The sequence below is a fragment of the Alternaria atra genome, assembly GCF_907166805.1.
Source record: "Alternaria atra isolate CS162 genome assembly, contig: 21, whole genome shotgun sequence".
In the NCBI taxonomy this organism is placed as follows: Eukaryota; Fungi; Ascomycota; class Dothideomycetes; order Pleosporales; family Pleosporaceae; genus Alternaria; species Alternaria atra.
In genome coordinates, this window is record NW_025091319.1 from 3433284 (window position 1) to 3454063 (window position 20780).

The window sequence follows — 20780 nt, forward strand, 5'->3', positions numbered from 1 at the left end:
GCCTCGTAGGCTCCGGGCTCCGCAAGCCTGGCATGATCCTCAACTGTGCAGACAACCTTCAAGGTAACCATTCAACTCCTTCTGTATAAATTTTGCTCATCTTCGTTCAGACATCTGCAACAATATGTGCTGTGGCGCTTACTGTACTTGATCATCATTCGGAGCAACACTGAAGTATGATCGCTACGGTGGTACCGGTAGACGCGACAGTGATATCGGAAAGGCCCGTCAAAGGTCCGCTGGCTGTCTTCCTAGACCCAATTGTTGCAGTTTAAGACCCTGGCTTTCTGGGCGCGCCTTGCACAATCATTCATTGACTTTTTTGTAGACTAATGGTGGCAATCCGCGAGCTGGAGAGAACTGTGATGAGTATCCATTCGCAAGTACATCAGATGCCAACAAAGGTGACCAGGTCTCCAAATGCGTCATAAGCAGGCACAATGCCAGTTAGTTCACGCTTTACCGAAGCGGAGTTGCAACAGCCAAACCAACGAATTTATCATGTATAGACCACGGAAATATCATCTAACAGTACTACAGCAATTTTTGCAGTAGCCAGCTGTGCTCATTCATCATCGGCTTCGGCAACCATGCCGCAGCTGGCGTTCGATACTGCCAGGCTTACAACAACCCGCACGGTAGATGTTTCAATGACCAAATGACAATGATAGGCAAAAAAGGAGCCCCAGATATACGTCCCGCAACGAAGAAGCGCTCTGAGCTCGAACTCGTGACCCAGTGTGCGCTGTTCCGAATGCCTAGTGGTATGGAAGTTCTACTACGTAAGTTCCCTGTTTGCGCTGGAGACCTGTATTCATTCACGCCTGTACTAATGTGCATGTAGCAATCGACACATTGCTTAATACTACGTTCGTCCACCCAACTGCTCGCAACAACACCATGAAAGCGTGGGTCGAAGACAAATGATGAGGACGAATATCATATCGACTGGGATTTCGCCGAGGATTTTGTCGCTACTAAACTTGATTGAAGTCGCTTTGGTACTGTTGCTCAATCTAGCAGGCTTTTCTATATTCTTCAAAACATGTGCTTTTGTCTGAGCTACCATTTATGTTGCGCTACACCGTCGTCACTCATTCAACCATTAACTTCAACCATATATTACTGTGTAGTATTTAAACCAGAAAATTGTTGTTATTGAACGAGAGATGGAGGACAAAGCCACGCCGAAGAAGCACTGATGATGCACTATGACCACTACATGATCGTGATGATGGTGCTTTGTCTCAAGATGTTGAGGGCCGTAATTAGTGTTGTGAATGTAATAAACGTGAGCGCTGTTGTGTCTTTGTCCATGGTTCGCAAGGTCTTTGGCGTACCCAGATTATCGAACGCAGGGGTGCAGATATGTAGCGGCTGTCATTAAAACAGATAAGTATTGAGGGTATACTACCAAATGAAGATACATGTTATGATACTTCGTGTCTTTGCTTGCCATGGTCGTGACCGAATGCGCCTTGCAACCAAACCAAACACGCTTAATCGCAAAAACGCCAACAGTACTGCGAGTCGTACGCTCATTGTAACGATATGTTAAAGTTATGCAACGCTAATTGAAACTAACCGGCAAACGCGAATCGCTTGAGGCTGAACATCGGCTTTCGGGGCGAGCACTCACTTTCGGCTTCGCTATCCGGCACAAGGAGGTCTTCGCTCCCCTTCAGTGATGATCTCCTTCTCTTCGCAGGCGTCATAGGAGGTGGTGAGCTCGCGGCTACAAACACTTCGGCCTCCGTGGCAGTCCGTGTAGAGTTTGTGAGTTCAACTCCTTTCCCCTTCTTGGATGGTGTTCCAGGGAGAATGGATTCTATACCAGGCACGGCAACGGACGTGGGTACGGATTCCTGAGATGGTGTAGGTTGCCAGGCCTCAGTAGGTCGGCGGTTTAGACGGCTTTTGTTGGCTCGTGGTACCCCCGGTGATGGTGAGGGAGATTTGTAGGTGAACTTCGATCGCAGTTCACTCATCTGGGATGAGATTGCAGCGCTAAAGACCGTCTCAGGTTCTGGCGAAGATGCCGGTGTGAGGGTACCGATAGTATCCTGGGATTGCGCAGTGCTGCCTCTAGAGAAGATAGTTGATTGTGAGTCGCTTCTTACACTAGACTGGGTATCACTAAAGACACGGAGCTTCTTTTTGGGTTCAGCCGCAGCTTGTTCTAGATCAACCACCTCGACCATAACCTCCTGAATGGAGTCATCGGAGTAGAGCTCGAAATCCTGGTCGGTCTTTCTCCTACTCTTCTTCGCTCGGTGTAACGTTGGGCTTGGCTCTGGCATGGAAGATGTGAAGAATTGACTCCTGACGACACCCTCACCGCCTGCAGTAGAGGTCTCGGAAACGGAATCGGAGCACAGTCGTTGTCTCTTAGAAGGATGCGGAACCGATCGTCGACCGGTAGTTGGATCAGTCATCGTACGTCGGGGTGGTTGAGGCGCCGTACTTGGCGTTGGCGGTTGCGGTCGCAAGCGTGAGATTGGTGCAGGTACCGCAGCCCAACTATTGGAATCTCGTTGCTGTTCCAACAAGACTTGCTGACTTGGTGATGGTGTGAACAGATTCGGAGACAACTCCGCCAAAGGGGTACGCTTGGCCTTGAAGAACGAGTCGATCGGCTTCATACCTTTCGCATCCGGTGTCTGGACGACTGCTGAGGCTCTGCGAGAGGGGACAAGAGGTTTTCCGCTCGGTTTACTGCTGCTGATGATGTTCATCGGGAGTTTCGTACGTGGGTATAGATCGCCCTGTGCAACACCCATGGCGATATGTGAAGGTACTTCCTCTCCAATGTAAGGCATATCGGCAAGGTTGACTCCCTCTTCGAGTGGCGTAAGATTGACCAGCTGTTTTGCGACTGGACAGTAGACCCATTGGTAGAGGAAGGTTTTCTCTGCTTGATCGAACGATGCCATAAACCCAGCTGGCACCTTGAGTTTGCCGTCAAATTGAGCAGCTTTGACAAGACGGTCGACAGTCTTGTGCTTTCGTAGCATTCGGTGGGCAGTCTTGAGGCCCAGTCCACCAATACCTGGTAGGTAATCGCAGCCGCTAAGGATGCACATTCTTCGAAAATCAGCGTCAGACCAGCCCACCAAGCTAACCTCCCTACAGGCGGTGAAGTGATTCCTGTTGACCTCGATGCACTCTCCCCATTTGTCAAGCTTTGTTATCAGACATTTGACGCCAAAGACAAGCAGGTCCGAATCTTCGGATAAGACCCCATCGATGATGCCCTTCCGCTCCAGGTATGCCAGCTGCGAGTCAGCCTCGTAAGGCGCGACGACGTACTGAACATTGTGGTGCTTCAGCTCTTCGATAACCATCCGCGCCATCTCGGGTGTCACGTCCACGCTCTTCTGTAGTTCCTGTTGCGCTTGGGCTACCTTGCCGACCTTCAGGAGTTCCAATCCAAGTCTTTTGCCCTCATTTCTCCTTTCTCTCCGACCCTTTTCTGTGCCAGCTTTGCTTGGTAAGTTGTCTCCATCGAATACAAGGTAGGGTGTGACGCCGAAGTGGATAAGCATGCGGACGCGGTGCATGACAAAGTCGACATATCTGGGATTATGTTAGCATATGGGCGTCATATACACGACGCATTAATGCATACTTGGTCGTCGGCTTCTCGAGCGCCAATTCAACGGCACAGGCTGCGGTACCTCGGTGGAGCCAGCCATACGTATCCACGCCAATCGTCTTGCCAGCGTATTTCTTGAGGTCACATGGTTGTTGAACCGATTTAAGTAGTGGAAGTAGGCCTTTTCCGGGATTAGCATTGTAGGGGGAGTGATTGGGTGTACTGACCTGAGATACCCATCTTGTACCCTTTGCCGCTCACGCGTCCGGCCTATACAACGGACTGAGACGCACCAACTACCGCAACATGTTGTCGTCGTGGACCGGCGATAGGAGAAGAGAAGCTCTTGTACACTTGTACACTAAAGACAAGAGAAAAGGATGCGCGTTCACGATCTAAAGTGTGGAGCAGTCATTGATCGCGGGTACACGAGATGACAGGAACGCGCCCCGCTAACACATGCCCTAGTCTATATCCGTCAACTAGCGTGATTCCGAACGCCGACGCGCCGACGGATATCCAAAATTTCTTACTCCAGCACCAGCACCAAATCAAACATCAAACATTCAAAATGGTCAGCAATCGCCTCGACAAAGTGCACAAGAAGATTACGAAGAAGAAGGGCAAGAATCCCAATCTTCATGAAGGCAGTCGGGACACGAAGCGGTTACAGAGCGCAGCGCAAAGAGACGACAAGCTCAACCGCCTTACTAAAGTCCGAGAACACCAAAATCGTCCATACCGTATGCATACAGTTGCCAGTAGGTTGATATATCATAGCTAACGCGTGACAGTTTTAAGAATAAAATCGTTCCAATCATATACCACAGAGCACGAATCACCACTCAGTGTACCCGAAGTCCAGGCTATGATCGAAGACTACCTAGGTCGCGATGATGAAGAGCTGGCAAAATTGAAAGCAGAACGTCGTCCGGGACGACCACCAAGCACGCGTCAAAACCTGCTGGAGATTAACCAGAAAACCGAGCAGGACGAGTATGCTTCCGGCTTCTGGGTACCGGACCTTGAGGACGTTATCAACCTGAGGAAGTTGAAGGAATGGAACGGTCAGTGGGCCCAGCTCGCCACGCTCAAGTTTGCCAGGATCTCGAAGGGAGGGTTCAGGAAGGAGTCTAGCTTCCCACCAAAGGGCATGTCGTGAGCGAAGGAGACTGTTTCAACCGCGGCCTCGAAAGCTTATCCAGAAACCGGCACGCGGCGCTCGAGGAGTTCTATCGGTCGATAAGCGACTGTTATGCATTTTCGGTACTGTCAGTGTTTAAATGGGGATCGATAGTTTTCCCACTAGTTTCTGGAGCCTTCCGCGCTTTTGTCGACAATCTGGCGATCTTATTTCCATGAGCGCTAGTATATGCAGTCCTTATCCAGGGTGGGCTGTCTGCACAGCGCGCCTGTTCCCTAAGCATTCTCGGACTACGCAGTAATCCGGAGAAGATTGAATGAGGCAAGCTTGCAATGAGCACCCAAATTTTACCTACATACTGTTAGTGGGCTTTCTGGAGGCTGATGTTCGAAAGCTGGTGCGTCTGTGGACTCACGGAACAACCGACACCGATTTAGCAAAGACGAACGCAATTCGGGAAGGCTCAAAAATCTACGCGCTGAGGAGCAAACGCCAACCGTGATCTACATCGAACTATAGCCGCGTCAAAACTTTCAACGACAACGTATGTATACCCAGAGAAATCTACTTTACTGCGTCTTTCGACTAGTTTGCGTTTAACCATCCTATAATCGTATCCTGTTTACTTGTATTGTTGGAACGCAACATGCCAAACATTCATCCCCTTGATCCCGTCCCTCAACAATGGGATAATCCTCGCAAAATCCTCAGTTTTACGAAACTCCATATGTGCTTCCACGTTTGACCATCCGATGAACCCGGCAAACAACTTCCCGTCAACACCCTCACCAAGCTTCTCATGCTGATGCGGTTCAACACTCCATCCGCCAATCAAGCCTTTAGCTCCTGAGTTCGGTATCTCAGAGGCCTGGGCGCAGAACTTAGAGAACTGGGAACTGTATTCGTCTTGTGGGTAATCGGGAGAGAAGAAGCCGTTCAAGCACTCAGTGACAGGCATGGTGAATGGGTTATCGGATCCAGGCTGTTCCGCCGGGAATTTTACGTGGAACATTGTTAGGTCGCCGGCTACCAGTTTCTCCATTATTCTTGACACGAAGGGCTGGTATCCTGGAGTTTTCTCAAAAGTTTTGTGAGCATCGATAGATTCCCAGTCTATAATCGATCAGCAAGGTGGAAACAGCGGTCGGCTGACCAGTGATGAAGTGAATACATACCTACGAGCATCTGGACGGTATCCGGGTTCTCAATCTGTCGACCCCAATACAATGCTTTACAACCAGGCTGTTTGGCAATGGTACTCAAGGTTGAGTCCCATACTTTTTTCGCCTCACCCGATGAGAGATCGAGACCAGGCCTCATAGGCATGTATACGACCTCAGTAGCGTTTTCAGACATCTTGGGTTTGGGTATGTAATCGACGATTATTGTTTGAGTATAGAGCAGTGAGAAAAAACAGAGTGAACAAGAGAAACACTAAGCAGAACTTGTGTCCTGTGTATGAAGTTCAAAATAGTGACGAATGTGAGAAGAGAAAGAGAGAGATGATGGTTTTCTATGGTACCTGAATGTTATACGCTACGCGTATACAATGAGCTGCTTACCCCACATTGACGTAGTGGGATGGACCGAAGGCGGGGCGGGCCAACAAAGTGGGAACTGCACACATCGTCAAAGGTCGCTTATTAAACATCTCATTCTGTTCTTCCACATCCATACTACGTCTAGACTGGGTGCGCATAGAAGAAGGAATCGTCATCAAAAATGCCGGTTAAAAGCAGAGTTCTCCGGCTTAGATACGGGAGAACGATTAGGTAACGAAGCCGCCCAATGCCATACCTAATGAGGACTTACACAGTAACTCCTCTAATGGCCGATCGGACGCATTAATGCCCCGAAGCACGGAACCGAAGGTTCAACTGGCATTATAAGCCGATCGCTAACCTAGTCTAACCCCGAGTACGCTTCAAAGCATGCGTGCTAGTAAATGCCTCAATCCAAATCATGCGCAAAGAAATCCACTCCAGATGTATCAGCCCTTGCGATTCCAACGCCGCGCCTGTCCCGTACTCCCGTTCCTGTCGCTTTTGTATGCAGATGGAATGCCTCCAGTTTTCAACATATGCCGGCAGGACGCGCAGGCTATAGTATTGCAGCCAGGACATTGCTCTGCAAACTTGAATAATGATCGGGTACAGTGCGCACAGATGTGATGACCTTCAACTTTGTTCCACCAAAGTCTGTGGTTACAGTTACTGGAGCTCTTCTTAGTTTGAGTTGGTCTTCTCGCTCGCTCCTCGTCTGCTGCTTGTTTTCTCACTTGCTCCGCTTCTTCTTGGTGGGCTTTACATCTTGCTTCCCAGGCCGCACGTTCCTTTCTCTCGCGCTCTGCAGATTCCCTTGCTTGTTTCGCTTGCTCTTGCCGGAAACGCTCTGCCGCTTCTTGAGCAGCTTTGTTCCGCTCAGCCTGTTGTCTCGCCCACTCTTGTCGTTGAGCTTCTTTGGCTCTTTCTCTTGCAAGTCGTTCCATACTCGCCTTATGGGCCTTCTCAGCCGCTATTCGTTTATCTTCTTGAACCTTTCGCCGCGTGAGTTGGTCTTCGAGTTGCTTTAGTTGTGCTCTTGCTTTATCTAGGGGTATCTGCTTGATCCGAATAGCATTGTCCGCGTTGATGGAGGCTAACCTGATCTCGCTCTTCTCCTGCTCACTCAGTCTCTTACTCAAGAATGCAAAGAAATTCCAGGCGTACGGAACATCGTTCGCTAGTTTCGTGCGATTGTTATCAATTGTCGCATTGAGACGGTCGACTTCGGCTTCGAGGGGTTTGATGATATTCTGAGATCGTCGGATTTGTTCTTCGTGGGATCTCTCGAAGTCTAACCAGTCTCGTCGCTTTCTGTCGCTTTCTGCTTGCGCACGAGCTTCATCTTGAGCTGTTGTGTCGGGACGCGGGGGTGGTTGATAGTTTGACTGTGGGGTGGACGTAGGCTGAGGGCTAGGTCGACTGCCGAATGATGGCGCCTTTAGCTGTGGTCGACTTCGATCGTATTCGCCTCGCTTGTCTGCGTCTCCAAGGACTTCCCATGCTGCATTGATCTGTGTCTAGTGTTACCATTGCAAACTTCCTGTTGCACTGTTCTCTCAGAACGGTTGCTCACGAGCTGGGTCTTCGCGGTTGCGTATCGACATCCGATGTTCTTATCTGGATGATGCAATCGTGCGAGACGGCGATACGACGCCTTGATCTCATCACGAAGCGCGGTTGGTAGCACCTCTAAGGTGACGTAGTAGTCGTGGGTGGGGGCAGGAGGAGCCATCCCTCGTGTAGACTAGCTGTTATAGTCGATGCCCTAGGAGGTCATAATATCTAAAAGTGTTCGATTCGGACAGATTACGATTGAATGGAGAAACAGTGCTGGAAAGATCCAGCATTATGAGGAAACTGGAGTTGCAGCCTGGACGAGGCTGTGGGTTCTAAGCGCTGTGGCACCGCGACCCATTTACAGACCGCTAGAGAAGGTGAGAGCGAGAGGAAGAATGATTCGATGTCAGTCAATATCAACTAAAACGTAGCGAGAACCCATGGTTTGCAGTGCCCACTATGTCTATGCAAGGTGTATTACATTTTCCTTTTCAGTCCCATATGCATGCAATCGCTATCCAAACGTCCCAAATAACAATTACGCTTAATCATACACAATCATAATCCAACACCTGTATTGACAATACCACACCTCAATTAACCTTTGTGACCTTGATTCCACGATCGAGAAGCGCATTCTTGAGACCCTCAGCAACCTGTTTTCTCGTCCTGGCGGTCTGTCGCAAGCTGTCGATGTTGTCATCAACCAGGTCGCTCAGACGAGCAATTTCTTTGCCTGTTGTCGGACTGCCTTCGGGCGTATAGAACAAACCATAGCCCTTGCTAGGTGTAGGCGTAGCCTCGACGTCTGGGGTGAGAGCACGACGGTTGAGCTCGCTCAAACTCATCTTATTACGGTTGGTTGGCGGCGTAGTGTACGGTGTGTCAGCAATGCTTCGGCGGAGATCAGTGCCACGAGATCGGCGGGGCGTGCCGGCGTTGCGTGATGAGGATGAGGATGGACGACTGGAATCTGAGAGACCGATCTTGCGCATTTGTGCCTCGAGGACGAGAATATCATTGTTCTTCTGCTCGGCTAGGCTGGCCAGTCGGAGGACTGTCTTCTTCACAGCTTCCATGGATGGCACCGCCTTTGTACTGCCGTTCTGGGCGTTGTGCGAAGCTAGACGTGAGCGCAACACTGCAACAGCATCTTCGGCCTTGCGTAACGATGTCAATAACTGGGCATAGTCGTTACGCAGGGCTTTCTGCCCATCCGCAAGTTCCTTCGGCAACGGTGCCTTGCGGAGTGCTTCTGCCTTTTCGGGGTCTTTGCGATTGATTATTTGGCGGCGTATATCGTTAAGACGAGTCATCAGCTTGGCTTTGTCGTGAAGTAAGCGAGCAAGCTGTGTAAGCTTGACGAGCACGTCTTGTACGCGTCCAGCATCGAGCTCTTGCTCAAGCTCGTTTTCAAGAGACCGTAAGGCTTGAATCTCACACAGTGTGAACTTCTCGAACCACGAGCCATGAGCTCCCTCATCTTGAACATCATCCAGCATACGTCGATCAATTTGGTGATCGGACTGAGGCTGCAGGTGATATTGTGTGAACGATTTGATGGATCGTGCGTTCCAGCCAAGTGCGTCTACCATGCCGTTGATGTCCTTGTATATCAACTCGATCTGGGCGGCGTGACCGGTCTTGCTAGGCGACTTGCCACCAGTGTAATTTTGGTATGCGACGAACTCCTCCAGGTTCCGGCTGGGTTCAATCGGCTGCGCAAGCTGTGCCCGCATCCGCTCATCTTCCTCGTCTTCAAGATCGGAGACCTGTGGTTGCGGCGTAGGTGGCTTGGACCCGAGCATAGATGAGCTTAGTGAAGCACCCGGTGCGACCAGAGGTTCTCTTCGAACACGAGAAGCTGAGCTTGAACGAGCTGGACTAGGCGAGCGAAGGTCTTGGGCGCGGTTTGCCGGAGGCGGAAAATTTGGTTTCGCAGGCATTGATGACTGAGGGCCCTTGGTCGGTTGTTGTCCAAACAGTGACGAGCCTGCGAACGATGGCTGGTTGGCAGCAGGTCTCGAAGGTTGAGAAAACAAGGAAGGCTGGGCGGTTGAAGCGTTGCTTCCCGACTGTGATGTGGCGCCGGATTTCATGGTGGGAGGAGTCGGCGCAGGGGGGAAGAAACTTTTCGACTGATTCATACTGTCTTGGAAGGTCCAGTTACCTGGCTTCGCAGCTTGTGATTTTGATGCGTTGTTTGACGGGAATGTGTTGTCGGCTTCTTCAACATCGTCCTCATCCTCATCGGAGAAGTCTTCCTCGTCTTCATCTTCATCCTCATCGCTCTCCTCATCGTGGTCATGGTCATCCTCATCCTCGTTGTCAATAGGAGATGCGTCAACGGAAGAACTAGGTGCTTCTACTTCAACGCCGGGACTGCCGGCGAGTGGAGGCAAATCATCGCTAGTCGACTTCGGCAGCTTGGTGTTGATGAAATCCGGAGGGAGAGGCGCATCGTCAGACTTCGAAGGCTTAGCCTTGGTGAAGTCTGGTGGCAAAGGCGCGTCATTCACCGGAGTAGCGGCCTCTTGTATGGGTGGTGCAACCTTGGGAGTTGCGCTCTCTTTTGCAGGGGTTTCACCAAATAGTGGCTTTGGCTTTGGCGGCGATGCTGGAGTAGTGGAGACGTATTGTGGAGGAGCTTCACTCGCTGGAGTAGCAGGCGGCTTCATGCCTGTCTTTCCTAGCATATTGGCAAAGTCACTACCGAAGAACGAGCCATTGGCAGGAGCCGCCGGCTTCGCTGGATCGTCCTTGGCTGTGCCATCGCTTGCAAAAGTAGTGCCGAGCTTGAAGCCACCTGCAAGACCGAACAGACCTTGTGATGGCTGAGTTTGTGGTGTAGGTGTAGCTTCATCCCTCTTTCGGTCCGTGTTTGCGGAGCTCGTGTCGGATTCCTTCGACTCAAACGAGGCCGTGTTGAACGAGGATTTATCTGGTTGTCCAAAGATTGAGCTGCTCTGCTGAGCGGGCGTGTTTGCCCAAGAGGGCAGGGACGACCCAGTACCAGAACCAACGGTCACGGTAGAACCAAAGCTCGGCTCCGTCTTCAGGCCCGCAAAACCAGACTTCTGTTGCCCTTGTCCAAGTGATGCAAATCCTGAGCCGGTTTGCGCGGAGTTGTTGCTTCCAAAGCTCGAAAAGGAGTTTGACCCTCCAGTACTTCCAAACTTGGCAAACCCGGACGAGCCACCAGCAGCGGCCGAAAAGGGATTGGATTTTGACTCGGAGGATTGTGCAGGCGCTCCCCACGGCGATGCTTTGTTTCCCATTCCACCCGCTGCCCCAAAACCGGAGCCACCAGCAGCGCCCACAGTGGAAGGTGCTCCAAAGGCAGGCTTTGCGGGATTGCCGATTGCAGAAGATGCTCCAAAAGCTGGCTGAGAAGGCTTACCAATCGAAGAGGGAGCACCGAATGCAGGCTGAGAAGGCACACCAAAAGCTGATTGAGAACGCGCGCCAAAAGCTGGTTGAGCAGGCTTGTCGATTGAAGATGGAGCACCGAATGCGGGTTGCGTGGGCTTGCCGAACGTTGGGGCAGGCAGATTAGTAGCAGCAGTACCGAACCCGGGCGTTCCGAAGCCTGGAGGTGTAGGCTTCATCAGAGCGGGGGTTGGTGTACCGAAGCCATTTCCAGTGTTACCAAACTGGGGAATGCCTGATGTTCCTGGGGTTGCGGGTGTTCCTACGGACTTGCTAAAGGGGGTAGAGGTAGCGATGGGGAGTTTTGACGCAGGAGTAGAAGCCCTCGGAGTTGATGAAGACGGGTGTTTGGTGGCTTCACTGTTGAAGATGAGACCAGGGTAGCGTTCGCCAGCCTCAATAGATTTATTCCAGACGACCCACCAGGCCGAAAGAAGACCTTCATGGGTAAGAGCCATGTATGCAGGCAACGGCCACGGCGCCTCGTTGATCTCTTCCAACGCGGGGATGGGGCGCAATATCTTCTCCTTACTTGACAGGTCAAGTGCCTCCCCAATGAAGACGCTGTCAAGTTCAGTGTCTCCATAAGCTGTTCGCGGTACCTGAGCCTTTTTGGTGTCGTCAACCCCCACCAACATAAGCTCGTTGCAATTCTCTTGGTGTGGAGAAATCTTGTTGCTTGTCGAGGCTAGTATCGCAATGGAGTCTGCGTGGGAGGAGGTAATGATGAGCATATCGTCGAGATCGGGCTTCCAGTTTTGCAGGCGCGTGGACGAGATGCGTGCGGGGAGTAGGCGGCGTGGAGGTTCGAATGCCTCGGGGAGAGGATCCCAGGCAAATGAGTGATACGTGAAGGATCCCCAACCTTTGGCAGATTGTATAACGCTGTACTTCTTGGGTTCTGGACTGTCCTGGTCTTGTTCTTTGAGCGAGTAGACAGCCAGGAACTCTTCGGTTTTCAGCCATGACACGCCCGTCACCTCGTAGTTCTCATCCACATCTGGAGGTCGAGGAATGACACCCCTTAGCTCTCCACTGGTCATGTGTATGGCGCAGGTGCCATCAGTGGAGCCAGAGACTACGGCCTTTCCACGCGCGCTCCAAGCAGCGCAGTTGACGTCGTGTTCTCGGATCGCCTTTTTGGCGCCATTTCCCACGTCGCATATTTCGAGCTTGCCAGAATCAAGGACAATGGCGAAGTACTGTTCGAATTCAGGAGACGGGTTTGGTAGGAGTGCGCGAATGGTCGTGTCTGTTCCCAGTTTGTTATCTGCATCTTTCTTGCCTCGGCTGACAACGTCGGCGACGCTGTAGATAGCCACGCCACCTCCAGCTTCATCGGATGTGACCAAGAAGTCTCCGTCGGCAGAGAAAGCGACATGGCGTAGGTTGGCAGTGGAGATGGTAATGTCGGGTGCGTAGTCTGTTACTACGTCAATGTCGCGGTCTTCGAGGCGCGGGTCATCGGGCTTCTCGATGGCATCGGCGGTAGTCTTGTTCTGGAAAGCCTTGCGCAAGGTGTCTGTAGATGTGATGACGAGGACGTTGGGGCCAGCGGCAGCGAGAAGACCGGGTTTGGAGGCGACGGAGAGCAGGTTGGCGGAAGCAGGAGGGAGATTATCGGTAGGCCATGGCTGGGGGAGGATCTTGACCTTCTTGGGGCCTTGTTTTCCTTGGTTGAGGACCTTGAAGCCTAGATGCTGTGGTTGGATTAGTACAGTCGCATGTCGGTCTGCAGCAAGCTATAGCTACCTCAGTTTCGACCTCTGGAACCTCAGGCCCAGCCTCGACAGCCGGCGCGGGAATCTTAGACATTCTGCAAGACTTGCAGGCCGAACAGGTTCTGGCGCGTAGGAGGCTCGGCTTGGTGTCGCGCGTAGGAGTTCTCAGCTTATTCATATATGCATCGGAGGTCGTGCACGATCGCGCGTGAACAGGGTTGGTGTGTGTTGGGAATGAGCAAACAGGCCGCTATAGGCTAGGCGGGAGGCGTTCCAAAGACTAAAAGACTATTGAAACGGCGGTGATGTAAGGAGGAAGTGCCTGGCGCTCTGATAGTTGAGCGACAAGCATGCGACCATTAGCTCGACACTTTGAAGCGACGCGCTTTGTTGTTCTGAGAAAGTTCCCGAGCTAGTGGAGCTGCAAGGCCGCGCCAAGCCCATTCCCAAGCTCCAGGCACGACAGCTACGCAACCTCACCATCGCCGCCGCCGCCAAAACAATCCCCGGAAGAGACTCGCAACTTTCACATATACACACACACACATACACACGCAGATATACGCCGTCTCCGCAACAAATACCCTCGACTTCACCGGTAGCCTCACACACACACCATGGGCGGCTTCGACTTCTCCAACCACAACCGCAATGCGGCCCTCCACGCCCAGGGTATCCCGCTACCAAAGGCGACGAGCACAGGAACAACCATTGTGGGATGTCTCTTCAACGGCGGTGTGGTAATTGCTGCAGATACCCGAGCTACCAGCGGTCCTATAGTAGCAGACAAGGTAGGCTTGTCCCCGTCATGGACACAGCAATCGCCATGCATCTTGGTCTGACATATACCGTAGAACTGCGAGAAACTCCACTACATTTCCCCTCACATATGGTGCGCTGGTGCCGGTACCGCCGCCGACACTGAGTTCACCACCGCTATCATCTCCTCGAACCTCGAACTGCACGCCCTCTCCACCGGCCGCAAGCCCCGCGTCGTTACCTGCATGACCATGTTGAAGCAGCATCTGTTCCGCCACCAAGGTCACATTGGCGCTTACCTCGTCGTTGCTGGTGTTGACCCCACCGGCGCACATCTCTTCACCGTCCACGCCCACGGTTCTACCGACAAGCTGCCGTACGTCACCATGGGTTCGGGTTCATTGGCTGCCATGTCCGTCTTCGAGACACAGTGGAAGTCTGATCTGTCAAGGGAGGACGCCGTCACACTCTGCGCAAACGCCATCGAGGCGGGTATCTGGAACGATCTGGGTTCAGGTAGCAACGTGGACGTAGCCGTCATCACAGAGGACAAGACCACATTGATGAGGAACTACAAGACACCAAACGCCAGGCAGCCCAAGCAGAGGAACTACAGGTTCCAGCGGGGAACCACGGCGGTGCTGAACGAGAAGATCATCACAAAGGAGGAGATCAGCAAGTATGTTACCGTACATGAGCTCAAGGATGGCGATGTAGCTGGCACGGCCGAGACCATGGACATAGATTCGTAGGGGTGCATAGGTGACATGGCGTTACGAACATGAATGTGTGTTATGCGCCGAATCGGGGTTCCAGAGACGGGCCCTCTCAGCCGGATAGCTAAAAGGCAATATGATGACGATCAATGAACCACTTCACAGACATTCAGAGCAAGCATTAGATGATGGCAACGTTCAGTCATGGCATCTTTTGAGTATTATGTTACCTAACAAAACAGAATGCATCTAAAGCCCTCACTGCAGGCAACATTGTCCAACATCTTCATCTTATTCCTGTCATGTATCTGTCATCTCTAGAACACATTGCCTAACGACACCTCTTTTCGACAATACCAGCACCATGCTCCTCGTACTCCTTCTTCGAAATCCACAACTGGTGGAAACTTCCCAGACTAGCTAGTATACTGCCGCCAATCCAGGCTGCGTACTTCCTCTCCACAACGCTACCAGGTGCAATGAGCTTGTTCCTGGTGCTGGGGTAGATGGCATTGATCTCGTAGTTGAGGCGTTCGTTGAACTTGTAAAGGAGCGTTGAGCCACCTGTCACGACGATGTTGGAGAGGAGAAGCGGGCGCTGGTCTGCATCTACTTGTTGCACTGCGGCTTGGACCAGTCTTGGGATAGTCTGCTCGGGTTTCGGGGCGGGCATGGTTTCGCTAGCAAGCGCGGCGTTGTGGTCGAATAGACCCTCTGCGGCGCGGAACCTCTCGATACCAAAGACCTGGTTCCAACCGTCTGGCATTTCGAAGGGTCGGCCGGGCATGCTCTTTGCGAGCTCTTCGTTTGTGCTGAAGCGGCCGGGTCCGGGCCAGACCTCTACAACCGACTCCTTGAAGGACGTAAGGATGCGCTCTTCTTCGTTCAGACGGAACGAGTCGTTGGGTGGTGTTTCAAAGGTTTTGTAGGTTGCTTGGGCGGGTGCGCCGGCGTCGACTTGCGTTTTGCTCTTGACCATGTAGTGTGGTGTCAGTGGTACTTCAGGCTGGGCTTGCTTGAACGACGTTCGTATCTGGTCTGAAACGAAGTTTCCTGCTAGAGGGGATTTCTGAACGCCCTTTCGTAGCACCATGCCGTCGAGTACAGGAGTAACCGATGTATGTGACGCGCCGACGTCGATGATGATGCCCGACGCTTTTCCTGATGCAAAGGCAGCCAATACACCCGTTTTTTGCAGGAAGAAAGCTGGCGTGCCCCAGTCCTCCATGGCAATCTCGATGTACTTCTCCCGTGCTTTTGCGCTGTTCCAGCCTGGTTCTGTGACGAGCAGCGGGCTGTCTTCCAGAGGCTTCTCGTTGTTCTCTAACGCCTCCATGTCCACGTCCATACCCTCCCCATTTCCATTTTCGTCGTTGCCATCGTTCAGCCCGTTCTTCGTAGGGTCGGTCGGTTTTGCGCCGGTGAGTCGACTCGTGATAGCATGCTCCCACAGCTTGGTCGCGGTATCCCAATCCTCTACTATGCCGTCTGAGCCCCAGTAATTCTTAATATCCAGGCCGCCGATGGGCGCATGTATCGCGTTTTCGCCAAAGAGATGTTCGCCTGAGGACGTCTGGCCGTAGAAGGAAGGGCAGACGGATTTGGGTACATCCTCGCCAGCGAATCCAGCGCGTACCGTCGAGTATCCGGGGTCCAGGACGATCGCAGAGACCTCATCTATAAACCTGGATTAGCATGCGCTCCGTATAAAGCTTCGTGGAGCCTCGTATACCTCCGGCGTATTCTCCCGCAGCTGGTGCGGCCGATGAGTTGGGAATGTTCATTGCGCGCGATTATCGCAATGCGCAAAGCGTTGCAGCAGGTCAATAGTAGAGTGTTAGATCAATTGACGCTTGATTATGGGTCTCTGAGGCTACGTGGGCGCTGTGGTTGGGCGGGCAGGTGTTGGTGTTGGAGCGAAGCTGTCGCCAGACGCGAACTCCAAAAGTTGAGGTTGCGGACCTGGCCTCTATCACCGCACCTGTCCCCCGCGCCTCCATTCCGCACAAGTCAGGGACATACATGCAGGACTTTCAAACACCAGAAGATGAAGAGATAGTGTAGGCAATACAATGGCCCTCAAATTTATTCGCCAGCTCTACTCGCTGGATACCCTCGATACACGCTTCATTGTCCCGGCGACCGCACCCCCGAAAGAAGCGCTCGAGGAAGCCAAACTTGATCCTGTTGGACCAGTACCGGTCAAAGATGGTCGGGATGGGAGTAAGAGCTCAGAAAATAGAAGTCACCCCCCATTATGGAACACGCCGGAGTTCTATTTCTACTACGTGGTCATTCTGACTAGCGTGTTCTTCATGTTCAAGTTGGTGCTGGATGTGTCTCAAGGTTCGTACAGCATAGCAGAAAGAGGGTGAACTATGTTGACTGTTTGTAGAATCTCATCCAAACTATCCAAAGTTTGACCATCTACTATCCGATGGTTGGATACCTGGACGCAAAGTGGTATGTTGCACCATTAACGATCACATGCCATAGCCTAACTTTACAGGACAACACTGATGCTCAATACGGCGGTTTCCGCCAGAACATTCCCTACCTTTTCATCGTTGTCCTGCTTCATCCTATGTTGCGTAAGGCCTATGACCTGTTCTGGAGGGCGGACACGTATACTCAAGTCCGGCCTTCGACAGGCAACGGAGGCCTTACCATGGGCTTGACTCCCAGTGCTGCAGCAGATGCTCGCATGAACCAACGAATTTCCTTCGACCTTGTCTTTGCTGCCGTTTTCCTCGCTGCTCTGCATGGCTTTTCCGCGTTCAAGATCCTCGCCATTCTGTATGCCAACTACTGTATCGGAACCAAGCTTCCTCGACAGTATGTACCAGCTGCCACATGGATCTTTAACGTCGGCACTCTGTTCGCGAATGAGTTCTCAGATGGCTATTCATACGCCACAATCCTTGGCACTTTTCTCCCATCGACAGTATCCGAGAAAGGCCAGCCAGCGTCCAATTTTGGCCACACCCTCGATAGCTACGGCGGCTTAATACCCCGGTGGGAAGTCCTCTTCAACTTTACCATTCTCCGTTTGATAAGCTTCAATCTTGACTACTACTGGAGTTTAAACTCTCGTACTAGTAGTCCCCTCGAAGTACTTTACCCATCCTTCTTTAGTTCGATATAGCTAATAACATCAAGAAGAAACAACTCGACCCTTCCAATCTCTCCGAGCGGGATCGAGTCACTATACCTGCTAAACCTACTGACTATACATTCCGCAACTACTTCGCTTATGCCATGTACTCGCCTCTCTACCTTGCCGGGCCCATCGTTACTTTTAACGATTACATCGCTCAATGCCGGTACAGACCTCACAGCATCACCACCAAACGAACCACTCTCTACCTCGTTCGCTTCATCGTTGTCCTGCTCACCATGGAAATCATGATTCATTACATGTACATGGTCGCCATCTTCCACGCCAGACCTGATTGGTCGCAGTACACACCAGCCCAGCTCAGTATGTTGGGCTTCTTCAACCTGAAGCACATTTGGCTCAAACTTCTCATTCCATGGCGCTTCTTCCGTCTCTGGTCGCTGATCGACGGAATTGATCCTCCCGAGAACATGGTCAGATGCATGTCTGACAACTACTCCGTCATGCATTTCTGGCGCGGGTGGCACCGCAGCTTCAACAAGTGGAGTCTGAGATACCTCTATATTCCGCTGGGTGGAAGCAAGGGCGAAGGCCTGATGGGCAAGGCAAGGTCAGTTGGAAATTACCTGGCCGTGTTTACCTTCATCGCGATTTGGCACGATATCCAGCTTCGATTACTGATGTGGGGTTGGCTTGTCACATTGTTCGTTCTTCCTGAGATCATCGCTTCGTACATCTTCCCAGCGAGGAAGTGGAAGAATAGTCCGGATGCCTATCGCTGGCTATGCGGCGTTGGCGCTGTATTTGAGATCCTGATGCTCATGACGGCCAATCTCGTTGGCTTCGCGCTAGGAGTAGATGGTCTCAAGGACTTGGTTCGTGGCATCGTGGGGACATGGTCTGGTTGGATGTTCCTTGCCACGGCTTGTGGCGCGTTGTTCACTGGTGTGCAGTTTATGTTCGAGTGGAGAGAGAAAGAGAAGCGGAGGGGGATCAAGATGAAGTGTTAGACTTCGGTGGCGCATTGTCTTAAGTACATTACGATGCTGAGCCTATGGACTACTTCCTAGTTACCGATGATTAAATCTTGAGATGCTTTTGAAAACAATATGAGTGGCTTTATCGACACGGTAAGGTGAAGATGACATTGGATCCTGTGACTAGATTATATTGTTCGAGACTTGCAGAAATGTAAACGCAGTAAACAATTTAGTAGGCAGTCTTGATCTTACCAGAGCAGAGTGGTTGTGGTTGTTGCCTGCGCGAGCAAAAAGGCAAAAAGAAAGTGCAAAAACAGTGTTTCGAACCCACAGAGGGTGAGGTGTTTTCCAAAGATTGAGTAAGTGCAGTGTTGTGCGGGACTCGCGGTCACTTCTGGTAAAAGGCAAGAAATGAGTTCGTACAAATCCTCGCACTGCACATTAAGACTCGCAAAATATTGCGTATATATAGTGAGCGAAACTCATCGTCAATGTGGGTGCGCCCAATGGGAACGCTAACGGAAGCGAAGGCCAGTGCAGGCGGCGAAACCCACGGTCTACAACGAAGACGCAAGGGCTGGCCGTGCACTGTTGCCTGTGCGGATGCAGCTCGAGTCGTGCTTCTTGCTTCACTCGCGCAACTGTCGCGATCCAACTTGCGGTCTTGTCGCGTCTCGATTTGCTAGGCAGTCAACGCGGATTCAGGCACGGAAAGGGGTGGAGGTGAGATGGCAGATGCCCCGCGCTTGATTTCCAGGAGGTTTGACAGCTTTGTGGCGGCACACGTGCCCCGCTATCAGGCCGACTCCAGCCTGCGGGTCTCCTTTTCGTCCACATCCCAGTTCCCATCAACGACTTCCATTCAGTGCTCCCTAACAACAGCATGATGCAGGCATTCTCTCATACCCTATGCGTGGTTTGTCGGGTGCGCGTCCAAAGTTCCTCACTTTACTCGTGAGGACTGCATTCATGGCAGGCCGTCGTCTCCAACTGGTTTCAAGTGAGTAACATCATCTAGGCTAAAGGCTTTCTGATCCTTCGTTTTTTCTTGGGACTGCATCTCTCACCTGCAAGCTCCAGAACATTCACAATGCTGTTGTCAAGGCGCGCGTCGTGGGCGCTCGACCAAACGGCAAGCACTTCGTCTCATTGCGAATATGTAGGAATATCGTTCGTAGGTTCTCGCGCTCAGTAGCCATCGTTCCAGTCGTAGTGCATTCCACACCACACCACTCATCCTGCGCCGGGTTTACTATTCTCATCCTCGGACAGATTTCGTCTTATGTTCGCTTTCCAACGACACCCTGCATCTCATTTTAATCTATCAGTTCATCGAATCCAACGAGAAATTGGTATCACAAGCCGACGTATTTACCTCACGAGAGAACTGGTGCAGCAATCTTCACAACTCGTATACCAACAGACACTTACCTCGCAGCTAATACCTATGCCTGTCGCAGCATAATCACATGCTCTCGTGGCTGCATTTGCACACCAGGATACATGCGAATATACGACCTGGTGACTTGATTCGGCAAGTCTTGGTGTATCTCTTTCTTCATAATCCCTATCTTTGGCTTTTCTTTCCATTTACATATCTATGAAATCTTTACCTATGGAGATATCGACTGCATTTCTACATCACTTGGTTCAATACTTGGCTACTTTCTTCATCGCTATTGATGTTGAGAAGCCACGTGCCCATCAGTTCGTCTGATGGGCAGGTTGCCTGTTCTGACATAAATTGTTTCCTTCTCCACTTGGTATTACTCGTTGAGATGTTTGTAGTTCTGCGCCTGAGGCAGTTTGATGTTTCATCCCATGTTCCCTACTATAAGTTCCAGTCCGCGTTTCACCCCACATCTTCTCATTAAAGGCAGTCGCGACCATGATATCTGGACCCTGTAGAACGATCTCCTTTGCCGTTTGTCGTCATTGCTCAAATGGCGCTGGCGCTGCCCGAAAGACGCTAGCGTGGGCAGGTACGGGTACCATAACAGCGCATAATCGTTAACATCACTTACTGCGCTTCCCCTTCAACGCCGAATACAGTCTCTACCGTTCCCTTTGGTTCACAGCTTCCCGGCATCGACCCAACTGGACTCTCTTTCCTTTCTTTCACTGCAGGCAGTCAGTCGCTCATTTCTCAACCCTATATCTGCGCTACGCTGTACTCACCGAGTCTCATTCAAACACCCGACAACATTCCCACAAACA

At 51.6% G+C, this 20780-nt stretch overlaps 8 protein-coding genes across 8 annotated transcripts; 3 read left to right on the plus strand and 5 right to left on the minus strand.

Annotated features, from left to right (window-relative positions):
* Nucleotides 1-1580: 1580 nt before the first annotated feature.
* Nucleotides 1581-3835, minus strand: ALTATR162_LOCUS1555 (uncharacterized protein; the record flags this gene model as incomplete). The annotated part of the gene is made up of 3 exons (XM_043309152.1): nucleotides 1581-3576; nucleotides 3629-3776; nucleotides 3823-3835. The coding sequence occupies 3 exons, from the start codon at nucleotides 3833-3835 to the stop codon at nucleotides 1581-1583; spliced, it is 2157 nt and encodes a 718-aa protein (XP_043165087.1).
* Nucleotides 3836-4166: 331 nt separating this feature from the next.
* Nucleotides 4167-4757, plus strand: ALTATR162_LOCUS1556 (uncharacterized protein; the record flags this gene model as incomplete). Its single annotated transcript, XM_043309153.1, has 2 exons — nucleotides 4167-4338; nucleotides 4390-4757. The coding sequence occupies 2 exons, from the start codon at nucleotides 4167-4169 to the stop codon at nucleotides 4755-4757; spliced, it is 540 nt and encodes a 179-aa protein (XP_043165088.1).
* Nucleotides 4758-5361: 604 nt separating this feature from the next.
* Nucleotides 5362-6095, minus strand: ALTATR162_LOCUS1557 (uncharacterized protein; the record flags this gene model as incomplete). The annotated part of the gene is made up of 2 exons (XM_043309154.1): nucleotides 5362-5852; nucleotides 5915-6095. The coding sequence occupies 2 exons, from the start codon at nucleotides 6093-6095 to the stop codon at nucleotides 5362-5364; spliced, it is 672 nt and encodes a 223-aa protein (XP_043165089.1).
* Nucleotides 6096-6839: 744 nt separating this feature from the next.
* ALTATR162_LOCUS1558 (uncharacterized protein) lies at nucleotides 6840-8015 on the minus strand (the record flags this gene model as incomplete). The annotated part of the gene is made up of 3 exons (XM_043309155.1): nucleotides 6840-6952; nucleotides 7047-7800; nucleotides 7857-8015. The coding sequence occupies 3 exons, from the start codon at nucleotides 8013-8015 to the stop codon at nucleotides 6840-6842; spliced, it is 1026 nt and encodes a 341-aa protein (XP_043165090.1).
* A 418-nt stretch (nucleotides 8016-8433) lies between these two features.
* ALTATR162_LOCUS1559 (uncharacterized protein) lies at nucleotides 8434-13084 on the minus strand (the record flags this gene model as incomplete). Its single annotated transcript, XM_043309156.1, has 2 exons — nucleotides 8434-12969; nucleotides 13022-13084. The coding sequence occupies 2 exons, from the start codon at nucleotides 13082-13084 to the stop codon at nucleotides 8434-8436; spliced, it is 4599 nt and encodes a 1532-aa protein (XP_043165091.1).
* Nucleotides 13085-13607: 523 nt separating this feature from the next.
* ALTATR162_LOCUS1560 (uncharacterized protein) lies at nucleotides 13608-14501 on the plus strand (the record flags this gene model as incomplete). Its single annotated transcript, XM_043309157.1, has 2 exons — nucleotides 13608-13781; nucleotides 13845-14501. The coding sequence occupies 2 exons, from the start codon at nucleotides 13608-13610 to the stop codon at nucleotides 14499-14501; spliced, it is 831 nt and encodes a 276-aa protein (XP_043165092.1).
* Nucleotides 14502-14796: 295 nt separating this feature from the next.
* Nucleotides 14797-16249, minus strand: ALTATR162_LOCUS1561 (uncharacterized protein; the record flags this gene model as incomplete). Its single annotated transcript, XM_043309158.1, has 2 exons — nucleotides 14797-16142; nucleotides 16198-16249. The coding sequence occupies 2 exons, from the start codon at nucleotides 16247-16249 to the stop codon at nucleotides 14797-14799; spliced, it is 1398 nt and encodes a 465-aa protein (XP_043165093.1).
* A 288-nt stretch (nucleotides 16250-16537) lies between these two features.
* On the plus strand, nucleotides 16538-18593 carry ALTATR162_LOCUS1562 (uncharacterized protein; the record flags this gene model as incomplete). The annotated part of the gene is made up of 4 exons (XM_043309159.1): nucleotides 16538-16811; nucleotides 16861-16928; nucleotides 16975-17577; nucleotides 17625-18593. 4 exons carry the CDS (start codon nucleotides 16538-16540, stop codon nucleotides 18591-18593), a joined length of 1914 nt encoding a protein of 637 aa, XP_043165094.1.
* Between the last annotated feature and the right edge of the window lie 2187 nt (nucleotides 18594-20780).